Consider the following 26,831-nt stretch of genomic DNA (forward strand, 5'->3'; position numbering starts at 1 on the left):
GATATGTATACTATGCATGTGTGAGTGCGCGCCGCTGTGTTTGTATTAACCTGTTCGGTAATGCATTAGAATAAATCAGTGTTAAACTAGCTCGCTTGTTTGATGGTCGTGCACCCTCCCGTAGCACCCCCCTGCGCAGATCTAACACGTGGCGACGTTCGGACTCGCGTTTAAAAAATAATTATGGCCACGGGAGCAACGTTTGGCGTTCTTTCGACCTTTGACCACACTTCGCAGGACTGGATCAGCTACAAATCTCGGCTAAGTCAATGGTTTATTGCCAACGACATAGATGAGCAAACCGATAAGTCCGCGGTCAAGCGAAGAGCAATCTTATTAAGTGCATTAAGCGAATCGTCGTTTAAGTTAGCTAGTGACCTGGCATTGCCAAGTAAGGTGGAAGAATTGGAGTATGCAACAATAATCAAAATCCTCGACGACCATTTCACTCCAAAACGACTCGGGTTCGCGGAGAAATCTACCTTCTATTCGGCAACGCAACGGCCAGGTGAAAGTCACACTCAGTGGGCAGCCAGGATTAGAGGATTGGCGGCACATTGTGGATTTAAGAATTTGGAAGAAGCCTTGCTGGATAAATTTATCATGGGCATGGCGGCGGGACGCGAGAAGGATAAGCTGTTCGCCCAGAATCAACTGGATCTGACCCTGGCCAAGGCTATCGACTTGGCAGAGAGCGTACGGTGCGCGCGCCGCGCCACCGCCGCGCAGGCTCCGGGGGCGAGCGCAACGGGCGCCGGCGCTGACGTGGCGGCAGCGGGCCCGGACTCCGTGTTCAACATCTCCAAAAAAGAGAAATGCAATGTGTGCGGGTTTACCAATCATAAGACTAATCAATGCGGCTACAAAAACTATAAGTGCAAAAAATGTAATAGGAAAGGGCATTTACGTAAGATGTGCACGTTCAAGGACGCAGTGAAATTCGTGGAGGAAGGATTTGAGGACGAAGGAGACGACGGTAAGCAATTTTATAACATTCGGTGCGTAAAGGGCAAGCCCATGACGGAGCGGGTACAAGTCGGTGATCTGTTTTTGGAGTTCGAAATAGACAGTGGGGCAGCAGTAAGCGTTATAACAGAAAGTTTTTATAATTCTCATTTTAAAGAATTGCCATTGTCGAACACAAGCAAAAAATTATTTAATTACTCTGGTCATGATATTATAACGACAGGTGTCATTACTGTGCCTATTTCGTATAACGGTGAAACCCATTTGATATCCATATATGTGGTTAGGAAAGGGGGCCCTCCGATACTTGGCAGGAATTTTATTCGCGCATTTGACTTGGAGCTGGCGCGGGCGAACCGCGCCGTGCACGCCGTGAGCGCCGTAACCGCGCCGCCCGCGCACCTACGTGACCAAGACATTATTAAAGAACTGTCTTCAAAATTTCCACAGGTCTTCTCGGGAAATTTAGGGAAATTTAATAAGTATACCGTCGATTTGCACCTAAAACCAGGCGCAAAGCCCATCTTCTTCAAAGCTAGACAGGTGCCTTATGCTTTAAAGGAAAAGATAGATAAAGAGTTAGATAGGTTAATTGGGTTAGGTATTTTAGAACCCGTTCAACACTCAGACTATGCATCACCGATAGTACCAGCTTTGAAGAAAGACGGTAGCATAAGGTTATGTGCCGACTACTCCGTCACTATTAATAAACAGTTATTAATAGATCAATATCCTTTGCCTTCGGTTAACGATTTGTTATCTAAATTACACGGAGGCGTCCAATTTAGTAAGATAGACTTATCTATGGCGTACAATCAATTCGTCCTTGGGGAAAAATCGCAACATCTGACATGTATTAACACACACCGGGGGTTATTTAAATATACCAGGTTAGTTTTTGGGTTAGCGTGTGCACCTGCTATATTCCAGCGCGCTATGGAGTGTGTACTTGCAGGAATAGATGGAATCATTTTTTTATTAGATGATATTTTAATTACGGGCACAAATGAAACTCAACATAAAGAAAGGTTAACCGCGGTGTTGCAGCGTTTAGAAGACGCACAGTTAACTGTACAAATGAGTAAGTGCGAATTCTTCAAGGACGAAGTTGCTTATCTAGGTCACGTCATAGATAAACACGGGGTAAGGAAGTCACCGGATAAGGTTAAGGCTATTTTAGAGGCGCCTAAACCCTTAAACGTAGCTCAGCTACAATCTTTCTTAGGTCTAGCCAATTATTACCGCAATTTTGTACCGTCGGCATCTTCAATTTTAAGTCCATTGTACGATTTATTAAAAAAAAATACAAAATGGGACTGGACTTCTATCCACGATAACGCGTTTAATAAGGTAAAAACGATTCTTGCCTCTGATAGTACTTTAGCCCATTTTGACCCTAATGCTACTTTAATTTTGACAGTAGATGCGTCACCAGTGGGCTTGGGGTCCATTCTTTCACAATTGGGTCCCGACGGAGTGGAAAGACCCATATCTTACGCTTCCCGAACGCTTACGTCAGCAGAAAAAAAGTATGCGCAAATTCAGAAGGAAGCCACTGCCATTATTTTTGGAATTAGGCGGTTCCACCAGTACTTGTATGGTCGGTCCATTCCATTTGTGTTACGAACGGACCACAAGCCACTACTCTCAATATTCGGTCCGCATAAAGGCATCCCCGAAATATCCGCTAACAGACTCCAACGCTATGCGATATTTTTATCAGCTTATAATTATACTATTGAGTATGTAAGTAGTAAACAAAATAGTGCTGATTTTCTATCGCGAGCGTGCCTTCCGTCGCGGACGGCGGCAGGGGCGGGGGAAGCAGGGGAGGCGGGGCAGGCCGAGGCTGAGGAATGTGAGGTAAGAACCGCTTACGTCAATTTTGTTGTTGAGGGTAGCTTGCCCGTGACGTTGGCCGACCTACAGCGCGAAACCGGTCGCGATAAGGTACTTAGCACGGTCAAGCATTATGTTATGAATGGGTGGCCTAGGAAGACTAATGATACAGAAATAAAACCATATTATTATTGTCGATCACAGTTATCGTATGAAAATGGATGTCTAATGCGAGGGCACAAGGTTGTCATTCCTTCGTCATTAAGGGATGGTATTTGTAAGGAATTACACAGCTCTCACTTCGGTATAGTGAAAATGAAAGCCGAGGCGCGTAAGCGATTATGGTTCCCTGGCGTAGACGCCGCTCTGGAGCGGCTAGCGGGCGCGTGCGCCGTGTGCGCCGAGCTGCGCGGAGCGCCGCCGCACGCACCGCTAGCCAGCTGGCCGGTGCCGCCGCACCCATTTTATCGACTTCACATTGATTTCTTGGGGCCGTTCAATAATCAAGTTTACCTAATTGTTGTTGACGCGTATAGCAAATGGGTTGAATGTTACAATATGTGTTCGTCATACGGGTCAAAAGCGGTTATTGAGCGGCTATGTGATTTTATGTCACGATTTGGCGTACCTCACACCTTAGTGAGCGACAATGGCACTTCTTTTACTTCTCACGACTTTAAATTGTTTTGCGATGTTAACGGTATAAAACATGTGTTCTCACCTGTTTACCATCCATCGAGTAACGGCCAAGCGGAATCTTTTGTCAAAATAGTAAAAAAGGGCCTTAAGGGAATTATATTAAGCAGTCAGAATAATAAATTTTTACAGGGAAAAATATGTAAATTTTTATTTGACTACAGGAACTCTAAAAACAGTACCACAGGTAAATCACCCGCCGAGTTAGTATACGGCCGAGAGTTACGATCGCGACTAGATTTGATAAATCCGTACGCACCGTCTCCTTCGTCCACAGACCTCACTGAAAATGTGGAACAACGTCAGTCCTTACAGGCTAAATATTATAGAGGAGTTCAGAGACCGAATTTTAAAATTAATGATAACGTGTGGCTAACTAAATATACAAATAATAATAAGAAAATCACTTGGATCGAAGGTATCGTAAAAAAACAGATTGGAAAAGTTATGTACCAAATTTATGTACCAGAACTGGACTGCGAGGTAACCAGACACATCGATCAATTGAGGGCGCATCCATCCCCCATACAAAGCGACATCTCGCAGTGGGATCCCGACGTCGTGCCGGACATACCGTCGTCATCGTCGTCGGAAGCCAATGCGCAGACCACTACTGCCGCGCCCGCGACTACGAGCCTTAGCTGCGCTGCGACGCCTGCTGCTGGCGAGCAGCCACCATCACAGCCAGAAGAGGGAGAGGAACTGGATGTAACTGCCAGGCCAGTAGACCCAGACCCGGCTCAGGCCGGAGGTCCATCAACGCCAACTGCCGACTACGTCGCTAGGCGAAGATATGCGATAAGCCCTCAGTTCGCCACCCCCCCGCAAGTGCAGGACACTAATAATTACGATACCGAGTGATTTACTAGTTTTAGGTTAAGGTCATTGTAATAGTACCTAGGTATATTCCTAAGGTGGAGGGATGTTAGATATGTATACTATGCATGTGTGAGTGCGCGCCGCTGTGTTTGTATTAACCTGTTCGGTAATGCATTAGAATAAATCAGTGTTAAACTAGCTCGCTTGTTTGATGGTCGTGCACCCTCCCGTAGCACCCCCCTGCGCAGATCTAACATATACAAACGTTGGTGTGCGTATATCTTCATTATGGAAGACTATATTAAGGAACAAGAAAACGTGTACGCGTTGTTGACGAAAACTATTTCAAATTACAAGAAATCGCCGAAACAAAGATTGACTAGTGGTTATGTACAGTTACGAATGGAAATATTGACCGAATATTGGAATCAGTTTCACAGCAATCACATGGAAATGTTGAAATTGGTAGCTAAACATGAACGAGGAAAGTATGAATATTTCACAAAAGATTATTTTATGGAAGTCGAAGAACAATACATCGAGTTACGGTCAGATATGATGGACTTGTTATTGAAGTTAAGTTCACGGAGCGGCGAAAGTACATCGAGTTCACATAACCCTCCAACTGCCACTAGTGTTAGTGATGAAGTCCGGCTGCCTAAAATTAATATTCCACAGTATTCGGGCAGTTATCACGAATGGACTTCGTTTCACGATATGTACACATCGCTAATACACAATAAAACCACACTCAATAAAGTGCAAAAAATGCATTATTTAAAAAGTTGTTTATCAGGTGAGGCGGAACAATTACTTAAGCATATACCTATCAGCGAGAGTAATTACGACATTGCATGGAATATTTTATCAAAAAGATACAACAACAAACGAATTATTGTAAACACAATTTTGGCACGATTAGTAAATCAACGAAAATTAACTACGGGAACATCGAAAGGGTTACGAGATTTGTTAGACACCACAAGTGAATGTATGAATAAATTGAAAAATCAAGATATACAAGTTGATACATGGGATACACTGGTAATTCATTTAATTGTCAATAAGTTAGACTCCGAATCACACAAAGAATGGGAACTCGAGCTCGGGTCCCTAGATATTAGTGAATTACCAACACTAAACATGTTAAACAAGTTCCTGGAAAAAAGATTTCGTGTTTTGGAAATGATACAAGCTCCGCCGTCGAGTGCACCTGTAAATAAAAGAAGTTTTCATGTAAATAAGAGCGAACAGAAATGCATTTTTTGTAACCAAGACCACCTATTATACACTTGTAAGGAGTTTACGAAGCTTGAAGTAGATAAGAGAGTGGAATATGTGCAAGGCTGGCGGCTTTGTTTTAATTGCCTGGTACCGGGGCATTCAGTCAAGTTCTGCAAACATCGATCTTCTTGCCGCCGATGTGGGAGAAAACACCACTCTCTGTTGCACAGCACGTGGAGCCCGCAGTCTCAGACCTCTGCGCCGGTTCCGGAGGCATCAGCGCAGCTTTTAGAGGATAAAGAAGATACCAAGGAAGAAAAAGAAGATAAAAATAAAAAGAGTATTATATCTCACCTCACTACGGGGAGTCGCGCGCGGCTGATGCCAACTGCATTAGTGCAAGTATATGCTGAAAACGGAGAAAAACACTTGATGAGAGCGCTGTTGGACCCATGTTCACAAGAGTCTTTTATAACTGAGGCCGCAGCACAAAGGCTTCGCTTACGACGGACCTCAGTCAGTGGGCATGTCACGGGAGTTGAGAAAATGAAGACTACACTCAAGTATGTAACGGAAATAGAGTTCTCATCAAGAATCGAGCTTAAGATGAAGATGAAGGCAACTACTTATGTTGTACGACACGTCACCGACATTATGCCGGAGAATGAAGTGAAGATAGAAAACTGGAAACATGTCGAGAAGTTGTGCCTCGCAGATCCAACATGTCACACTCCAGGTCACATCGACTTGCTTTTAGGAGTCGAAGTTTGGAGCGAAGTTATTAAACCTGGAGTGATCAATGGCCCCTCAGGAACACCTATAGCACAAGACAGTCACCTGGGGTGGATTATTTGCGGAAATGTGAGGACAGAGCACACTGCCATAAAAAACATCGTCAGCATGCATCTTAATGTTGATCTTAACAACATGCTGAAGAAGTTCTGGGAGTTAGAAACCATAGAAGAAGAAAGCAATACACTAACCTCAGACGAAAAGAAGGCAGAAGACATTTATGAGAAGACACACAAAAGAAAAGAAGATGGTCGTTACGTGGTCAGGTTGCCATTTAGAGAAGAACCACCTGTGCTACCACGTGACTCACGAGAGATAGCAGTGAAGAGATGGATGTCGCTAGAAAGAAGATTAGATAAGAATCCAAAATTGAAACAAGATTACAACGACGTCTTACAAGAGTACCTAGATCTGCAACACATGAAGAAAGTAGATGATAAAGAACTAACCGAGAATTGCGTATACCTACCACATCATGCTGTTGTAAGAGACGACAAACAAACTACACGAGTTAGAGTTGTATTTCATGCTTCATGTGCTGGAACTAACGGGGTTACCTTAAACGATGCATTACTCGTAGGCCCTACTCTGCAAGAAGATTTACGCGACATACTGCTGAGATGGAGAACACACAAAATCGCATATGTCGCGGATATCATTAAAATGTATCGGCAGATTGAAGTTAATGAAGAAGATACAAATTATCAAAGAATTGTTTGGAGAACTGATGCTCAAAAACCGATAGAAGGTTACAAACTACTTACCGTCGCCTTCGGGACCTCTTGCGCTCCCTACTTGGCCATCAAAACCTTACGTCAAGTTGCGATAGATGAGGGTCAAGAGTATCCTGAAGCACAGCGTATAATACTAGAGGATTTCTACATGGACGACGTCCTGTCGGGGCATGAGACCGAAGATCGAGCTAAAATAAATCAGAAAGAAATCACAGCAATTCTCAAAAAGGGTGGGTTTGAGCTTCAAAAGTGTAGTTCAAATAGTGAAGCATTTATGCAAGAGATTGAACCTGTAAAACGATCACCAAAGGCCCAAAGAGAAGTAGATGGAAGAGACAGTATTAAGACTTTGGGTATCATTTGGAACACTAAAGAAGACAAATTACAAATAACTAATAATTTGAAAGACTCACCTGAACAACCTGTCACGAAGAGGAATGTTTTAGCCGATATAGCTTCATTATTTGATCCAATGGGTTGGCTGGCGCCTGCGGTAGTAATCGCTAAAACATTCATGCAGAAATTATGGCAATTAGGTGTTGGTTGGGACGAAGAACTCGCAGATGACGTGAAGGAAGAGTGGCTGAAGTTTAGAAAAGAGATTCCTGCATTGACAGAAGTAAAGATAAATCGTTGGATACATACCAACGCAGACAGAAGCTCGATTGAGGTTCATGGATTCTCTGACGCCTCGATGAGTGCGTACGCAGCCGTAATATACGTCCGAGTCATCGAAACAGACGGGCAAGTACAAGTATCTCTACTCACGGCTAAAACGAAAACAGCGCCTTTAAAGCAAATATCCATGCCCAGATTGGAGATGTGCGCTGCTGTTCTACTGTGCAGACTTCTGAAACATGTTGTAAGCATATTAAAAGTTCAAAAACATCAAGTATTTGCCTGGTCAGATTCACAAGTGGTACTGTCATGGATAAAAGGCGACCCAGGTCGATGGACTCCTTTTGTTAAAAACCGAGTTACTGAAATAAAGAAGATGAACGAGATAAACGGGTGGTATTATGTCAATACTAAACACAATCCAGCGGACCCGGCTTCACGAGGAGTGATGCCTAGAAAGCTGTTGACAAATACACTCTGGTGGAATGGACCGGCGTTTCTCAAGGAGCCAGCCATAGAACTGCCGGGAACCGAAGTACCTGAAACAGACTTAGAATGCAGAAAGGTTATTAAAACATTAGTTACTACAACTAAAGAAAATGAAGAGGATTTAATACGCACCTTGATAGCTAAATACTCGTCGCTCGGGAAACTGGTTAGAATAATCGCATACTGTCGTAGATGGATGCTGCACCTGAAAAGAAAGAGAGAAAATAAATATCACTTACCAACTTACCTGACGACTGAAGAGAGAGATGAAGCACTTACCATTTGCTTAAGACGATCCCAGGAAATCGAATTTCAAGAAGAAATTGAAGATTTAAAGAGTAAGAGACAGCTGAAAAGGAAAAGTCGATTGTTGTCACTCGCCCCCTTTTTAGATCCAAAGGGTGTGTTGAGAGTAGGCGGCCGACTACGCCATGCTGATTTAGAAGCCCAACAGAAGCACCCCATTATAATCACGAAAGACAATGCTCTGTTACCTCTTCTTCTAGCAGAAGCACACAGCAGCACTCTTCATGGCGGTCCGCAATTGATGGTGATGTATCTTCGATCCAAATACTGGCTAATCAACATGACTAATAAAATAAAGAAATATGTACGCAATTGCATCATTTGTATCAGGCAGAGAGGAGAAACCGGCAGTCAGCTCATGGGGGATCTGCCTGCTATAAGAGTAAAGCCCGCAAAGCCTTTTTTGATCAGCGGAGTAGATTTTGCAGGACCTATAAACGTGCGTATGAGCAAAGGTCGTGGGGCAAAATCCACCAAGGCGTACATATCTCTATTTGTCTGCATGGTGACCAGAGCTTTTCACATCGAACTCGTGAGCAGTTTAAGTACAGAGGCATTTATAGCAGCTTTAAGACGATTCGTAGCTAGACGAGGACGATGCGCAGAGATGTGGAGCGACCATGGCACAAATTTCATAGGAGCCAAGAAAGACTTGATAGCCATGTGGCGCCAAGGTCAAGCAAGAATCCCAGACGAGTTTGCAGCCCTGTTGGACAATATGAGGATTAAATGGAAGTATATTCCTCCTGCAGCTCCAAATTTTGGTGGTATATGGGAGGCCGGCGTTAAGTCTATCAAATATCATATGAAAAGGGTCATAGGAAATTCAACCCTCACCTTTGAAGAATTAACGACGCTCCTCACCCAGATTGAAGGGTGCCTTAATTCTCGGCCCTTATACCCTCTCAATGATGATCCGGATTCCTTACAGCCGTTAACCCCAGGTCATTTTTTGACCACTGAACAGATTGTTAGTATCCCTGATGATGACTATACAGACTCTAAGATTCACCAGCTATCTAGATGGCAGCTAACGCAAAAGATGTTGCAAGATTTCTGGAGACAGTGGCAGGAGTTTTTAACCCGTCTTCAGCAACGTCCTAAGTGGAACCGCGTAACCAAAGATCTGGACATAGGCGATTTGGTACTGGTCAAAGATCAACGACTCCCGCCTGGAAGCTGGCCGATGGGCCGTATTATAGGGAAACATCCAGGCCCTGATGGCTTAACTCGGACTTACGAAATACGTACAATTTCTGGTGTTTTGCAAAGATCTGTAACTAAATTATGTGTTTTACCTTGTGTAAAGGACTCCGTCCTTTCCGGGGGAGTATGTTCAAGTTAATTAATACAATTAGTCGTTTACGCCATCTACTATGTAATCACAATAATTTTAAAGTCCTAATTTTGCATGTGAACCCTTGAACGTATCAATCTTATGTAATAATACTCATTACTTCTAATAGATGGCGTTACGGGTCCTAAAAATCATCAAGCATAGTTGTTTACTTGAATAAAGAGTCTTGCACTACCTATCTGCATGAACGCTGCATTTTTAATTCTCCCACATCTCTCATCGACCGGTACAGTCTGTCTGTCCGTCTGTCCGTCTGTCTGTCCGTCCGTATGTCACAGCCACTTTTCTCCGAAACTATAAGAACTATACTGTTGAAACTTGGTAAGTAAATGTATTCTGTGAACCGCATTAAGATTTTCACACAAAAATAGAAAAAAAACAATAAATTTTTGGGGTTCCCCATACTTCGAACTGAAACTCAAAAATTTTTTTTTCATCAAACCCATACGTGTGGGGTATCTATGGATAGGTCTTCAAAAATGATATTGAGGTTTCTAATATCATTTTTTTCTAAACTGAATAGTTTGCGCGAGAGACACTTCCAAAGTGGTAAAATGTGTGTCCCCCCCCCTGTAACTTCTAAAATAAGAGAATGATAAAACTAAAAAAAATATATGATGTACATTACCATGTAAACTTCCACCGAAAATTGGTTTGAACGAGATCTAGTAAGTAGTTTTTTTTTATACGTCATAAATCGCCTAAATACGGAACCCTTCATGGGCGAGTCCGACTCGCACTTGGCCGCTTTTTATACCTTTTAAAGACGTTTAACCATGCTTGCAATGGTTGATGATGATGATGATATACAATCTATAAATTGTAATGTGGAACGTTCCACAATAAAAATGGAAGGAATTCAGTATGTTTATTACAATCATATTGATGTTAAAATTGATATTAAATAATTTCGTTTCCCCAAGACTAGTATCGCGGTTACTAGACAGGTAAGTTTGCATTTGCCTTCGATATTTTTGAATTATGTCGGCCTAAAATACCTTTTGAATGCCTATAAACTATTAGAAGTGGCGCCGTTAATGATCTAAACTCGATTAAAAAAATATTATCTGATTCCGAAAGTAGTAGTAACTACCAAGGTCACGCCGATGCCACGCCGATAGCGCAGCGTCGGCGGCGGCGGCGCGAAAATTTTGTCGGCGGCGGCGGCGCGCCGGCGCGGCGCTCATATCTAAAAGAAATGTCTACGATTTATTTGATAAGTAGGTACTCAAAATATTCGTTTTTCAAAAAGTTTTATGCGCGCGTTGAAGTCTTTCTAGTTTACTCAGCTCAAATAACACTTTATGTTAACTAAATATTACCAAAACCAGTCAACAACGCATCCGATCCGATCCGATTCCAACATCATATCAATATCAAAGCCTTATCAGATTATAAAGTCTGAAATCGCACAAAAAATTATCACTTTTCCTGTGAGTTTGAATTTAAAATGAGGCGACTAAAAAAGAAGGTCTCGTACCTAGTCATTGGTCGTTTCAGTCAGGACAATGTCTCCCGTTGACGCATGAGTAGGTACATCAGGTGCTACTGAAGTAAAAGCAGGATAACTGAAACTAAAAATTAACGGTTTTGTAAGGTATAACTCCTAGCCTAGTTGGTCCCAACTGTACCAAGCCTAGTGGGTCTCGTACCTACTTATTGGTCGTTTCAGTCAGGACAATGTCTCCCGTTGACGCATGAGTACATCAGGTGCTACTGAAGTAAAAGCAGGAGAATTGAAACAAAAAATGATCGGTTTTGTAAGGTATAACTCCTAGCCTAGTTGGTCCCAACTGTCCCAAGCCTAGTGGGTCTCGTACCTACTCATTGGTCGTTTCAGTCAGGACAATGCCTCCCGTTGACGCATGAGTACATCAGGTGCTACTGAAGTAAAAGCAGGAGAATTGAAACAAAAATGAACGGTCTTATATAGATATCACTCCTAGCCTAGTTGGTCCCAACTGTCCCAAGCCTAGTGGGTCTCGTACCTACTTATTGGTCGTTTCAGACAGGACATTGCCTCCCGTTGACGCATGAGTACATCAGGTGCTACTGAAGTAAAAGCAGGAGAATTGAAACAAAAAATGAACGGTTTTGTAAGGTATCACTCCTAGCCTAGTTGGTCCCAACTGTCCCAAGCCTAGTGGGTCTCGTACCATTGGTCATTTCAGTCAGGACAATGCCTCTCGTTGACGCATGAGTACATCAGGTGCTACTGAAGTAAAAGCAGGAGAACTGAAACTAAAAATTAACGGTTTTGTAAGGTATAACTCCTAGCCTAGTTGGTCCCAACTGTCCCAAGCCTAGTGGGTCTCGTACCTACTTATTGGTCGTTTCAGTCAGGACAATGTCTCCCGTTGACGCATGAGTACATCAGGTGCTACTGAAGTAAAAGCAGGAGAATTGAAACAAAAAATGATCGGTTTTGTAAGGTATAACTCCTAGCCTAGTTGGTCCCAACTGTCCCAAGCCTAGTGGGTCTCGTACCTACTCATTGGTCGTTTCAGTCAGGACAATGCCTCCCGTTGACGCATGAGTACATCAGGTGCTACTGAAGTAAAAGCAGGAGAATTGAAACAAAAATGAACGGTCTTATATAGATATCACTCCTAGCCTAGTTGGTCCCAACTGTCCCAAGCCTAGTGGGTCTCGTACCTACTTATTGGTCGTTTCAGACAGGACATTGCCTCCCGTTGACGCATGAGTACATCAGGTGCTACTGAAGTAAAAGCAGGAGAATTGAAACAAAAAATGAACGGTTTTGTAAGGTATCACTCCTAGCCTAGTTGGTCCCAACTGTCCCAAGCCTAGTGGGTCTCGTACCATTGGTCATTTCAGTCAGGACAATGCCTCTCGTTGACGCATGAGTACATCAGGTGCTACTGAAGTAAAAGCAGGAGAACTGAAACTAAAAATTAACGGTTTTGTAAGGTATAACTCCTAGCCTAGTTGGTCCCAACTGTCCCAAGCCTAGTGGGTCTCGTACCTACTTATTGGTCGTTTCAGTCAGGACAATGTCTCCCGTTGACGCATGAGTACATCAGGTGCTACTGAAGTAAAAGCAGGAGAATTGAAACAAAAAATGATCGGTTTTGTAAGGTATAACTCCTAGCCTAGTTGGTCCCAACTGTCCCAAGCCTAGTGGGTCTCGTACCTACTTATTGGTCGTTTCAGTCAGGACAATGTCTCCCGTTGACGCATGAGTACATCAGGTGCTACTGAAGTAAAAGCAGGAGAATTGAAACAAAAAATGATCGGTTTTGTAAGGTATAAGGCTCTCAACACCATAAATACATGGTGTGGAGAGAATGAATTGTCTATCAACGCAGATAAGACAATTATAGTTCCATTCACGAACAAGCGGAAAATAGACAAACTCAAACCGCTTGTCATGAATGGTAAAAGTATTCCGTTCTCAACAGAGGTCAAATATCTGGGGGTAACACTGGACCAGAAACTGACCTGGAACAAGCATGTGGACGGAATTATACAAAAGGCTAGATCAGCCCTGGCAATATGCTGTCGTTTAGCAGGCAACCGATGGGGTCTAAAACCCAAAATTGCCTTATGGCTGTACACATCTATAGTGAGGCCGATAGTGTCTTACGCCTCTGTAGCATGGTACAGGAAAACGACGCAGAAGGTAACAGTGACGAAGCTTGGCAGCCTGCAAAGAACTGCCTGTGTCATCGTCACTGGAGCCATGTCATCCTCCCCGACGGCAGCCCTAGAGGCCATACTAAATCTACCGCCCCTTCACCTGCATCTGGAGTTGGAGGCGAAATCTAGTATGCTTAGAATAGCGGGCGCGAGGAGAGGTAATTGGTTATCGAAAACTCTGAGACTGTTTAAGGAATCAGTGTATGATATCCCTGTTCTTGGGATGCCATCCGACACTATGGCACCCAAATTTTGTCCACTCAAACATTACTCAGTGGAACTCCCCAAAAGGGAGGACTGGTCAAACAGTCAAATTAAGTGGAAAGAAGGAAGCCTAAGGTGGTACACTGATGGCTCCAAATCCGGATCTGAAGTAGGCTGCGGAGTATACGGTGAAGCGCCTAGGAAAAGCATCAGCTTAAACCTAGGACGTTTTTGCTCTATATTCCAGGCGGAGGTATACGCCATCCTAGAATGTGCGTCAATCAATCTGCAAAGCAACTACGGTAATCACACAATCTATATCCATTCGGATAGCCAGGCGGCACTCTTAGCCCTAACCTCTGATGTCACCACATCGAGGCTGGTTGAGAACTGCAGGCAACTATTGAACAACCTTGGAGCCAGGAACAAAGTTGTTCTACGTTGGGTCCCAGGGCATGCGGGTATCGTAGGAAATGAAAAGGCCGACGAGCTCGCGCGAGCAGGGGCTAAAGGGATAAACTACAGTCCTGAGCCGTTTTGTGGTATCCCCAAAAGCCTAACGCGGCTCACCCTAAAGACCTACTGTCAATACACAACAATTCAACTCTGGAGGGAAACAACAGGTTTGAACCATTCCAAAGCGCTTATCAAGGCCTTCAGCAAAAAGGCGTCCTCGAACGCCTTAGCGCTGTCTAGGAACCAACTGCGCAACTTGGTAAGGGTGCTTACTGGGCACTGTTGCCTAAATAAGCACATGCACACCATGGGGAAACGTGACATGGGGCGGTGCAGACTCTGTATGGAGGCAGAGGAGACGCCCTTGCACATCCTCACAGAGTGCCCTTGCCTAATGCGTACTCGTGACTTAATCCTGGGCGGGCACATATTGCGCCCGGAGGAGGTAAAGTCTCTCGAGTTCAAAAAGATCCTGCAGCTATTTGAAGTTGCATGTTTGGATCGAGAGTTGTAGTAGGTGGCGATCACAATAGATCAGCGATGGTCGCAGTGATACATAGGCTTTGGAGCCTTATATAGCCCCTAACAAGAAGAAGAAGAAGAAGGTATAACTCCTAGCCTAGTTGGTCCCAACTTTCCCAAGCCTAGTGGGTCTCGTACCATTGGTCGTTTCAGTCAGGACAATGCCTCCCGTTGACGCATACTCATGCTTCACTCATGCTTTTACTTCAGTAGCACCTGATGTACTCACATCAGGTGCTACTGAAGTAAAAGCAGGAGAATTGAAACAAAAAATGAACGGTTTTGTAAGGTATCACTCCTAGCCTAGTTGGTCCCAACTGTCCCAAGCCTAGTGTATGTTCGAATCCCAATCTTAGTTATCCCAATAATTGTTTGGCCGGGATTTCTTGCTGTAATTAAGGCGGAATAAACCAGCCTATTTTGATACAGTCCGCGATTTATTTCTACGTCCCAGTAGGACCCTAACAGATACTATTCCTTTGTTTATCATTAATATTATGTTCCCGAGTTATTTAAGCATGTATATCGGCACCATAATATTAGCTTTAACTTTAAACGAGCAATTCTTGTTTATATATATATATATATATATATATTTCGGGGATCTCGGAAACGGCTCTAACGATTTCGATGAAATTTGCTATATGGGGGTTTTCGGGGGCGAAAAATCGATCTAAGTTTTTATATGTTTTCCGAGCGAAGCTCGGTCACCCAGATATTATTAGCTTTAACTAAGCTAGTTTGGGGCTACGTCGATCTATGTAAGATTAAATATCCCCAAATATTTATGTAAACAGTCCTTATTTCTTGAGGTAAGTACAGAATTCCGCCTGGCAACTGAAAGGGGCAACTGAACTTGATATAAAGGAAATAATCCTGTCTAATCGTCTCGTAACGACGCCGGCTTAAATGGGAATGAACTCCGTCTACATGAGATCTTGTCGTGTTTCCATACTCACACGGTTTGTCGGTATCGTCTTGGGTCGTTCCATTCGTTTTTCGTCAAGTTCTAAAATTAGTCCTATTCTGCTTTCGTCACCCATTCTACATTCGTCACAATCGTCGGTGGCTTTCAATGTAGAATGCGTGACGAAAGCAGAAGAGGACTAATTTAAGAACTTGACGAAAAACGAACGGGACAACCCAAGACGATATCGGTTTGTCCTGTCTGTCCCGGAAAGATGTAGGTTTTGTATATTGAACAAATTCGTTTAGCTTTGGACCCTATCGTACAGGGACCGTGCGCGTTGGAGGGTCTGCCATCTTGTGGCCTGAATCGGAAACATAAACATGTACATATTTAGCCACAGCAAGTGCTGCCATTTCCGTTCTCGTAAGTTCCTTGTGCATAGTAGGTAGGTAGGTACTGCCATCTTGTGGACTACATCGGAAGAATAAACTTCACATTTACGCCTCGCGCTAAAAATCTGACGGCTCCTGTGCTGCCCCCTAAGATGACACCAACGGCGCTCAGATAAATAAGAAAATAGTGCAATGACCGAGGGGCAAGCTACGTGGGCGGCGGAATCACGAAAACTGTTAGGATTATGCGAGCATTTAGTATGATTTCGTGTCCTAAAGTAGGAGATCTCAACTTATAGCCACCGTTGACATAGTGATTCAAGAATTAAATTAGTATAGTATACCTAATTTAATTCTTGAATCACTGGTATACTAAGCCTGTAACTGGTAAACTAAGTATACCTGGTATACAAAGCAAGTACGCATGCCACTTCGAATCTCAAAATCGCGCTTATGTACTAACATATCTTATCAACCTAATCTGTGTGTTGTTCTCAAACCTCAGTAATACGTCATATAGTTTTCGCGAAATCCAAACATTACTGACGAAAACCACTGGTTGCTGCGTATTGGGAATCAGAACATGATTACGACGTAAACAGAAAGGCATGAACATATGATAAACTTTAGAATAGTGATACGCGCTCAGGTATCTCTCTATCTCTCTTTAATATTTTTCTGCTAAATTACATTTGTAAAACCCAAAATTTGCCACGGAAATTTGAACCTATAGTGCAAGGGAATGGAGTTGATTTTTATTTATTTGAACATTAAACGAATCAAAAGAAAAGCCACTCTGTTCCAATTAAACATGGTTTAAATTTCATTGAACTGAAGAAGTACTATAGGTAGGACCTTGGGCCTTAGGAGGTTATTGCAAATCTGAGGGCCTAGTCAAAATTTCAATCATTTGCGTTTCTTCGTACTTCGATGTTCACGTTACATGGCAATGACCTATATCCGCTCGCGAATCATGAATTAACACAAAATGACGGCGCCGTGACGTCACACCGCATGGGCACGCGTCGGTCCTGGCCTACGTGCTCGAGCTCGCGTGCGCCGGCGCCTGTGTTCGGGGCCGAAAGGACTTAAGGGGAGATGGGGCCAAGGAGCCTGTTCCAGACGTCGTAAATCGTAAAGTTTGAAGGATGGTGTCATAGGGTATGTCGCAGTGTTGGCCGTAATGTGTAATTCTAATTAACAATTAATCATTTCCATTAACCATTAAATCCGCAATTAGTCAATTGCATTACGCATCAATTTAAATTAAGTTAATTAGAATTGAATTTTGAGACGTTTAATTACATTGATTGTCAATCTAAATTAACGTTTAATGCAATTAAATCAATTTTTTCATAAACTAATAATTAATGTTACTATTGCTTAGAAACTTGGAGCTAGGTATTAAAATTAAAAATAAGCATATGAATACAAGCTTCAGTGAATTATCAGCCAGCCTATTATGGATAGCTTTATCCATCTTTATCCACGTGATAAAATAACTGTCACTGTTTAACACCGTGGGAAAGAAAGTGACGGACACCGTTTTATCACGCTGTCACGTAGACAAGAACGACCATCATATCCGTACAGGTCGTGATATTTTAAAATGAGACAACAAAATGACCCTGAAACCTGGCAGTAGGTACCTACTGGAACTCAGGTTTGGTGCAACATAGACACACGCCGTTTAGGCTATTCGACTCGTCACAATGAGCACTTGGGAGAGCAGTACCCAAGATGGAGCTGATGCTGAACCTTGGCTGTACCTAGTGGAACTCAGGTTTGGTGCAACATAGACACACGCCGTTTTGGTCATCCGACTCGTCTTGATGAGCACTTGGGAGAGCAGTACCCAAGATAGAGCTGATGCTGAACCCTGGCAGTACCTAATGGAACTCAGGTTTGGTGCAACATAGACAAACCCCGTTTTAGTCATCCGACTCGTCTTGATGAGCACTTGGGAGAGCAGTACCCAAGATAGAGCTGATGCTGAACCCTGGCAGTACCTAATGGAACTCAGGTTTGGTGCAACATAGACAAACGCCGTTTTGGTCATCCGACTCATCTTGATGAGCACTTGGGAGAGCAGTACCCAAGATAGAGCTGATGCTGAACCCTGGCAGTACCTAATGGACCTCAGGTTTGGTGCAACATAGACAAACGCCGTTTTGGTCATCCGACTCGTCTTGATGAGCACTTGGGAGAGCAGTATCCAAGATAGAGCTGATGCTGAACCCTGGCAGTACCTAATGGAACTCAGGTTTGGTGCAACATAGACAAACGCCGGTTCGGTCATCCGACTCGTCTTGATGAGCACTTGGGAGAGCAGTACCCAAGATAGAGCTGATGCTGAACCCTGGCAGTACCTAATGGAACTCAGGTTTGGTGCAACATAGACAAACGCCGTTTTGGTCATCCGACTCGTCTTGATGAGCACTTGGGAGAGCAGTACCCAAGATTGAGCTGATGCTGAACCCTGGCAGTACCTAATGGAACTCAGGTTTGGTGCAACATAGACAAACGCCGTTTTGGTCATCCGACTCGTCTTGATGAGTACTTGGGAGAGCAGTGCCCAAGATAGAGCTGATGCTAAACCCTGGCAGTACCTAATGGAACTCAGGTCTGGTGCAACATAGACAAACGCCGTATTGGTCATCCTACTCGTCTTGATGAGCACTTGGGAGAGCAGTGCCCAAGATAGAGCTGATGCTAAACCCTGGCAGTACCTAATGGAACTCAGGTCTGGTGCAACATAGACAAACGCCGTTTTGGTCATCCGACTCGTCTTGATGAGCACTTGGGAGAGCAGTACCCAAGATAGAGCTGATGCTGAATCCTGGCAGTACCTAGTGGAACTCAGGTTTGATGCAACATAGACACACGCCGTATTGGTCATCCTACTAGTCTTGATGAGCACTTGGGAGAGCAGTACCCAAGATAGAGCTGATGCTGAACCCTGGCAGTACCTAGTGGAACTCAGGTTTGGTGCAACATAGACACACGCCGTTTTGGTCATCCGACTCGTCTTGATGAGCACTTGGGAGAGCAGTACCCAAGATTGAGCTGATGCTGAACCCTGGCAGTACCTAATGGAACTCAGGTTTGGTGCAACATAGACAAACGCCGTTTTGGTCATCCGACTCGTCTTGATGAGCACTTGGGAGAGCAGTGCCCAAGATAGAGCTGATGCTAAACCCTGGCAGTACCTAATGGAACTCAGGTCTGGTGCAACATAGACAAACGCCGTTTTGGTCATCCGACTCGTCTTGATGAGCACTTGGGAGAGCAGTACCCAAGATAGAGCTGATGCTGAACCCTGGCAGTACCTAATGGAACTCAGGTCTGGTGCAACATAGACAAACGCCGTTTTGGTCATCCGACTCGTCTTGATGAGCACTTGGGAGAGCAGTGCCCAAGATAGAGCTGATGCTAAACCCTGGCAGTACCTAATGGAACTCAGGTCTGGTGCAACATAGACAAACGCCGTTTTGGTCATCCGACTCGTCTTGATGAGCACTTGGGAGAGCAGTACCCAAGATAGAGCTGATGCTGAACCCTGGCTGTACCTAGTGGAACTCAGGTTTGGTGCAACATAGACACACGTCGTTTTGGTCATCCGACTTGTCTTGATGAGCACTTGGGAGAGCAGTACCCAAGATAGAGCTGATGCTGAACCCTGGCAGTACCTAATGGAACTCAGGTTTGGTGCAACATAGACAAACGCCGTTTTGGTCATCCGACTCGTCTTGATGAGCACTTGGGAGAGCAGTGCCCAAGATCAGCTGATGCTAAACCCTGGCAGTACCTAATGGAACTCAGGTCTGGTGCAACATAGACAAACGCCGTTTTGGTCATCCGACTCGTCTTGATGAGCACTTGGGAGAGCAGTACCCAAGATAGAGCTGATGCTGAACCCTGGCAGTACCTAATGGAACTCAGGTCTGGTGCAACATAGACAAACGCCGTTTTGGTCATCCGACTCGTCTTGATGAGCACTTGGGAGAGCAGTGCCCAAGATAGAGCTGATGCTAAACCCTGGCAGTACCTAATGGAACTCAGGTCTGGTGCAACATAGACAAACGCCGTTTTGGTCATCCGACTCGTCTTGATGAGCACTTGGGAGAGCAGTACCCAAGATAGAGCTGATGCTGAACCCTGGCAGTACCTAATGGAACTCAGGTCTGGTGCAACATAGACAAACGCCGTTTTGGTCATCCGACTCGTCTTGATGAGCACTTGGGAGAGCAGTGCCCAAGATAGAGCTGATGCTAAACCCTGGCAGTACCTAATGGAACTCAGGTCTGGTGCAACATAGACAAACGCCGTTTTGGTCATCCGACTCGTCTTGATGAGCACTTGGGAGAGCAGTACCCAAGATAGAGCTGATGCTGAACCCTGGCAGTACCTAGTGGAACTCAGGTTTGATGCAACATAGACACACGCCGTATTGGTCATCCTACTCGTCTTGACGAGCACTTGGGAGAGCAGTACCCAAGATAGAGCTGATGCTGAACCCTGGCAGTACCTGCAGGTTCAAGATGTGACGGATGACCTAAATAGCGTGGGCCTATGTTGCACCAAACCTGAGTTCCACTAGGTATAGCCAGGGTTCAGCATCAGCTCTATCTTGGGTACTGCTCTCCCAAGTGCTCATCAAGACGAGTCGGATGACCAAAACGGCGTTTGTCTATGTTGCACCAAACCTGAGGTCCATTAGGTACTGCCAGGGTTCAGCATCAGCTCTATCTTGGGTACTGCTCTCCCAAGTGCTCATCAAGACAAGTCGGATGACCAAAACGACGTGTGTCAATGTTGCACCAAACCTGAGTTCCACTAGGTACAGCCAGGGTTCAGCATCAGCTCTATCTTGGGTACTGCTCTCCCAAGTGCTCATCAAGACGAGTCGGATGACCAAAACGGCGTGTTTCTATTCGGCGAGTTCCACTAGGTACAGCCAAGGTTCAGCATCAGCTCCATCTTGGGTACTGCTCTCCCAAGTGCTCATCAAGACGAGTCGGATGACCAAAACGGCGTTTGTCTATGTTGCACCAAACCTGAGTTCCATTAGGTACTGCCAGGGTTCAGCATCAGCTCTATCTTGGGTACTGCTCTCCCAAGTGCTCACCAAGACGAGTCGGATGACCAAAACGGCGTTTGTCTATGTTGCACCAAACCTGAGTTCCACTAGGTACAGCCAAGGTTCAGCATCAGCTCCATCTTGGGTACTGCTCTCCCAAGTGCTCATTGTGACGAGTCGAATAGCCTAAACGGCGTGTGTCTATGTTGCACCAAACCTGAGTTCCACTAGGTACAGCCAGGGTTCAGCATCAGCTCTATCTTGGGTACTGCTCTCCCAAGTGCTCACCAAGACGAGTCGGATGACCAAAACGGCGTTTGTCTATGTTGCACCAAACCTGAGTTCCACTAGGTACAGCCAAGGTTCAGCATCAGCTCCATCTTGGGTACTGCTCTCCCAAGTGCTCATTGTGACGAGTCGAATAGCCTAAACGGCGTGTGTCTATGTTGCACCAAACCTGAGTTCCACTAGGTACAGCCAGGGTTCAGCATCAGCTCTATCTTGGGTACTGCTCTCCTAAGTGCTCACCAAGACGAGTCGGATGACCAAAACGGCGTTTGTCTATGTTGCACCAAACCTGAGTTCCACTAGGTACAGCCAAGGTTCAGCATCAGCTCCATCTTGGGTACTGCTCTCCCAAGTGCTCATTGTGACGAGTCGAATAGCCTAAACGGCGTGTGTCTATGTTGCACCAAACCTGAGTTCCACTAGGTGCAGCCAGGGTTCAGCATCAGCTCTATCTTGGGTACTGCTCTCCTAAGTGCTCACCAAGACGAGTCGGATGACCAAAACGGCGTTTGTCTATGTTGCACCAAACCTGAGTTCCATTAGGTACTGCCAGGGTTCAGCATGAGCTCTATCTTGGGTACTGCTCTCCCAAGTGCTCACCAAGACGAGTCGGATGACCAAAACGGCGTTTGTCTATGTTGCACCAAACCTGAGTTCCACTAGGTACAGCCAAGGTTCAGCATCAGCTCCATCTTGGGTACTGCTCTCCCAAGTGCTCATTGTGACGAGTCGAATAGCCTAAACGGCGTGTGTCTATGTTGCACCAAACCTGAGTTCCACTAGGTACAGCCAGGGTTCAGCATCAGCTCTATCTTGGGTACTGCTCTCCTAAGTGCTCACCAAGACGAGTCGGATGACCAAAACGGCGTTTGTCTATGTTGCACCAAACCTGAGTTCCATTAGGTACTGCCAGGGTTCAGCATCAGCTCTATCTTGGGTACTGCTCTCCCAAGTGCTCACCAAGACGAGTCGGATGACCAAAACGGCGTTTGTCTATGTTGCACCAAACCTGAGTTCCACTAGGTACCGCCAAGGTTCAGCATCAGCTCCATCTTGGGTACTGCTCTCCCAAGTGCTCATTGTGACGAGTCGAATAGCCTAAACGGCGTGTGTCTATGTTGCACCAAACCTGAGTTCCACTAGGTACAGCCAGGGTTCAGCATCAGCTCTATCTTGGGTACTGCTCTCCTAAGTGCTCACCAAGACGAGTCGGATGACCAAAACGGCGTTTGTCTATGTTGCACCAAACCTGAGTTCCACTAGGTACAGCCAAGGTTCAGCATCAGCTCCATCTTGGGTACTGCTCTCCCAAGTGCTCATTGTGACGAGTCGAATAGCCTAAACGGCGTGTGTCTATGTTGCACCAAACCTGAGTTCCACTAGGTACAGCCAGGGTTCAGCATCAGCTCTATCTTGGGTACTGCTCTCCCAAGTGCCCACCAAGACGAGTCGGATGACCAAAACGGCGTTTGTCTATGTTGCACCAAACCTGAGTTCCATTAGGTACTGCCAGGGTTCAGCATCAGCTCTATCTTGGGTACTGCTCTCCCAAGTGCTCACCAAGACGAGTCGGATGACCAAAACGGCGTTTGTCTATGTTGCACCAAACCTGAGTTCCACTAGGTACAGCCAAGGTTCAGCATCAGCTCCATCTTGGGTACTGCTCTCCCAAGTGCTCATTGTGACGAGTCGAATAGCCTAAACGGCGTGTGTCTATGTTGCACCAAACCTGAGTTCCACTAGGTACAGCCAGGGTTCAGCATCAGCTCTATCTTGGGTACTGCTCTCCTAAGTGCTCACCAAGACGAGTCGGATGACCAAAACGGCGTTTGTCTATGTTGCACCAAACCTGAGTTCCACTAGGTACAGCCAAGGTTCAGCATCAGCTCCATCTTGGGTACTGCTCTCCCAAGTGCTCATTGTGACGAGTCGAATAGCCTAAACGGCGTGTGTCTATGTTGCACCAAACCTGAGTTCCACTAGGTACAGCCAGGGTTCAGCATCAGCTCTATCTTGGGTACTGCTCTCCTAAGTGCTCACCAAGACGAGTCGGATGACCAAAACGGCGTTTGTCTATGTTGCACCAAACCTGAGTTCCATTAGGTACTGCCAGGGTTCAGCATGAGCTCTATCTTGGGTACTGCTCTCCCAAGTGCTCACCAAGACGAGTCGGATGACCAAAACGGCGTTTGTCTATGTTGCACCAAACCTGAGTTCCACTAGGTACAGCCAAGGTTCAGCATCAGCTCCATCTTGGGTACTGCTCTCCCAAGTGCTCATTGTGACGAGTCGAATAGCCTAAACGGCGTGTGTCTATGTTGCACCAAACCTGAGTTCCACTAGGTACAGCCAGGGTTCAGCATCAGCTCTATCTTGGGTACTGCTCTCCCAAGTGCTCACCAAGACGAGTCGGATGACCAAAACGGCGTTTGTCTATGTTGCACCAAACCTGAGTTCCACTAGGTACAGCCAGGGTTCAGCATCAGCTCTATCTTGGGTACTGCTCTCCTAAGTGCTCACCAAGACGAGTCGGATGACCAAAACGTCGTTTGTCTATGTTGCACCAAACCTGAGTTCCATTAGGTACTGCCAGGGTTCAGCATGAGCTCTATCTTGGGTACTGCTCTCCCAAGTGCTCACCAAGACGAGTCGGATGACCAAAACGGCGTTTGTCTATGTTGCACCAAACCTGAGTTCCACTAGGTACAGCCAAGGTTCAGCATCAGCTCCATCTTGGGTACTGCTCTCCCAAGTGCTCATTGTGACGAGTCGAATAGCCTAAACGGCGTGTGTCTATGTTGCACCAAACCTGAGTTCCACTAGGTACAGCCAGGGTTCAGCATCAGCTCCATCTTGGGTACTGCTCTCCCAAGTGCTCATTGTGACGAGTCGAATAGCCTAAACGGCGTGTGTGTATGTTGCACCAAACCTGAATTCCACTAGGTACACCCAGGGTTCAGCATCAGCTCTATCTTGGGTACTGGTCTCCCAAGTGCTCATCAAGACGAGTCGGATGACCAGACGGCGTGTTTCTATGTTGCACCAAACCTGAGGTCCACTAGCTAGATAAAAATTACGGGCGCCTTTATAAAATTACGATATATTTTTGTTAATTGATAATTATCAATAATATTTTTAATTGTCATTAAAAATTGATTTAATTTTTAATGGTTTGTGAAGCATTAACCATTAATTCTTTTTAATTTTTAATGGTTCGAAATAAATTAATATTAATGCAAATTGATGTTAATGCGAATTGACAATTAATTTTCCTTCAATGGTTAATGGTTAATTCGAATTAACCTTTTCAATGGTTAATTTTTAATGGTAATTGGGATTAACGTTCGGCCAACACTGGTATGTCGCCAGCATAACGGCATTAATAACGGCTCGGCCACACCATTGCGCGACCGGCGGCGGCGGCGGCGACGGCAACCATAGGTGGGAACGAAAGGTCCGATCGCTGCGTCTCGTTCTGCTCGTTTGCTTCCTATGTCATAAAAAAAGACAAATCTGATTTAGGTAAGGGCCGACGGGCGTGCAGTTCCCAGACAAGTTGCAGTCCGTCTGTGTCTGTACCGGCCCTAAGTAACAAATTTTTGACACCGTGTGCTCTATGTATTTTGTTATATCACGACGGAATTAGTTTCATTAAAGTCACAGTCAAGTCAAAGTCAACGAATAGGTAAACATCCAGCAGATTTACCCAAAAACTGCATTGAGTACTTATTAAAACCTTAATTGTTTCCTCAAGAAAGTGTGTACATAGACGTAGTATATCTATTTTCTCATTGAGTAACGATCCTTACTTTCTCATTGTTGAAACGATTGCCATTGTTGCATAACACCGTCTTCTTATCACTTACAACCTTTTACAACTATGTCCACGCGAGACTTTAGTTGCTAAGGACCGTTTGCAAATAATTATTTGAAAAAGGTCGTAACTCGTAAGCGCAAACCGGTTGATAGGAGGCGTCTACTTTGGAGGTGTGACGTTGATAAATGGCAGTTTTCTGTGACGTACGAGGCAAATTAGCGAAGAAAATCTTATCAATGAAACGCCTTCGTTTTAATCAAGGCTCATTGTCATTGTCATAAGGTTCATATTTAATTGATCACTTTTTACGATTCTACCTAAACCTTTCCGCTACAGATATGGCAAGATAATTATAGGCATAGGCCAATAGGCTTTGATTTGCTATGATTTTAATAAATAATAAACCTTTGAATACATTAGGTGTTAGGCGTAATCTAAGATAGATTTATTGACTACAAAACAGGTTTCAAGTCGCGTAGGTATTCAGATTATCAATTAGTTAGGTTCTAGCTTAACTGAGTTCCAATCAAGAAACTTAATATTGCATATCTACTCATGGAATTTGCAATTAAACAATCGTGTAAATAAACGATGATATGCGTGCAAACCCTTGCACAATAATTATACTCGTACCTACAGTCACTGTCAGATATATCAGAGCGGTCACGATGCTCAAAAATATGTGAACATGCCCTTTAACGTCTTGATAATACCTACAGGATTTGTTCAGATATTTGTGAACACCTCGGCCGTTCCGATATATCTGATGGTGACTGTTCTAATGTGAATTAGTGTTATTAGTGATCTATTTGTTCGTCGAGATCACGAGACGTGTGAATCGTGTGATGCCTCATTGATGGGCTCGCGTCACGGCCGCGCCCCTGAAGCGTGACGACGAAGGTCACGATCACTTGCTGTAGGTATAAAAAAACTCAATGACCTAAGTACCAATATTTACCATGTCTCCGCGGCCGCATGCCTTGACAACAGAGATGAGGTGATGATTGTAGGTAGTTTAGGTACGTCATCACTACTTTAGCTACTTCTCCGAACGCCGACTCTCTCGCTGCTGCCCTAGTAGCACGGTCGCATTTTTATCATTTATCACCATACCTGTCACGTTCTAACAAGTATGTAAGTGCGAAAGTGACGGGCTTAGTGATAGTGGATAAAAATGGAACCGTGCTGAGCCCGCTGGTGGTTAGGGCTCTTTCCAACTGTACGTCTTGTTTTTTGCGGGTACGGTTTTCTGCAGGATCCCATTTTAGTAGTATACGTGCTGATATAGTAACGTTCACACTTATTTTTAGCTCCCGGGTCGACTAAATAGGTAGGACCTCCACAGTGCGCCGCCATCGCGATCCTTTTCGAGCTGCGCGTACCTCTGGCCTTGGCCATGATCCATGATAGCCCAATTTGAGCTCAAACACCTCGAATGCCAGTGCCACTGAGGGCCGTCAATATTGTTTGGGAAAACCCATAAATCTGCATTGTATAGATTCTATACATTGTAGATATGTGGGAAAACCGCTTCTATTATATTCAGGACTAGTTACTTAGGTACCTATAGTGTATTATTCGTTTACAGTGTTTAGATTTATTTCCAACGGGATCCTGAGCGCGTTCGCGGACCGCTGGGACTCCGCGCTGATGCGTCGATAG

General features: G+C 44.8%; 2 protein-coding genes across 2 annotated transcripts; both read left to right on the plus strand.

Annotated features, from left to right (window-relative positions):
* Positions 1–4,082, plus strand: LOC134663046 (uncharacterized). The gene is made up of 2 exons (XM_063519340.1): positions 1–976; positions 3,808–4,082. Exons 1-2 carry the CDS (start codon positions 184–186, stop codon positions 3,819–3,821), a joined length of 807 nt encoding a protein of 268 aa, XP_063375410.1. The 5' UTR covers positions 1–183; the 3' UTR covers positions 3,822–4,082.
* LOC134647492 (uncharacterized) lies at positions 3,949–26,831 on the plus strand. The gene is made up of 4 exons (XM_063501843.1): positions 3,949–4,358; positions 5,775–9,676; positions 13,263–13,658; positions 26,758–26,831. The coding sequence occupies exons 1-4, from the start codon at positions 3,949–3,951 to the stop codon at positions 26,829–26,831; spliced, it is 4,782 nt and encodes a 1,593-aa protein (XP_063357913.1).

Source organism: Cydia amplana, chromosome 4 (assembly GCF_948474715.1).
Source record: "Cydia amplana chromosome 4, ilCydAmpl1.1, whole genome shotgun sequence".
In the NCBI taxonomy this organism is placed as follows: domain Eukaryota; kingdom Metazoa; phylum Arthropoda; class Insecta; order Lepidoptera; family Tortricidae; genus Cydia; species Cydia amplana.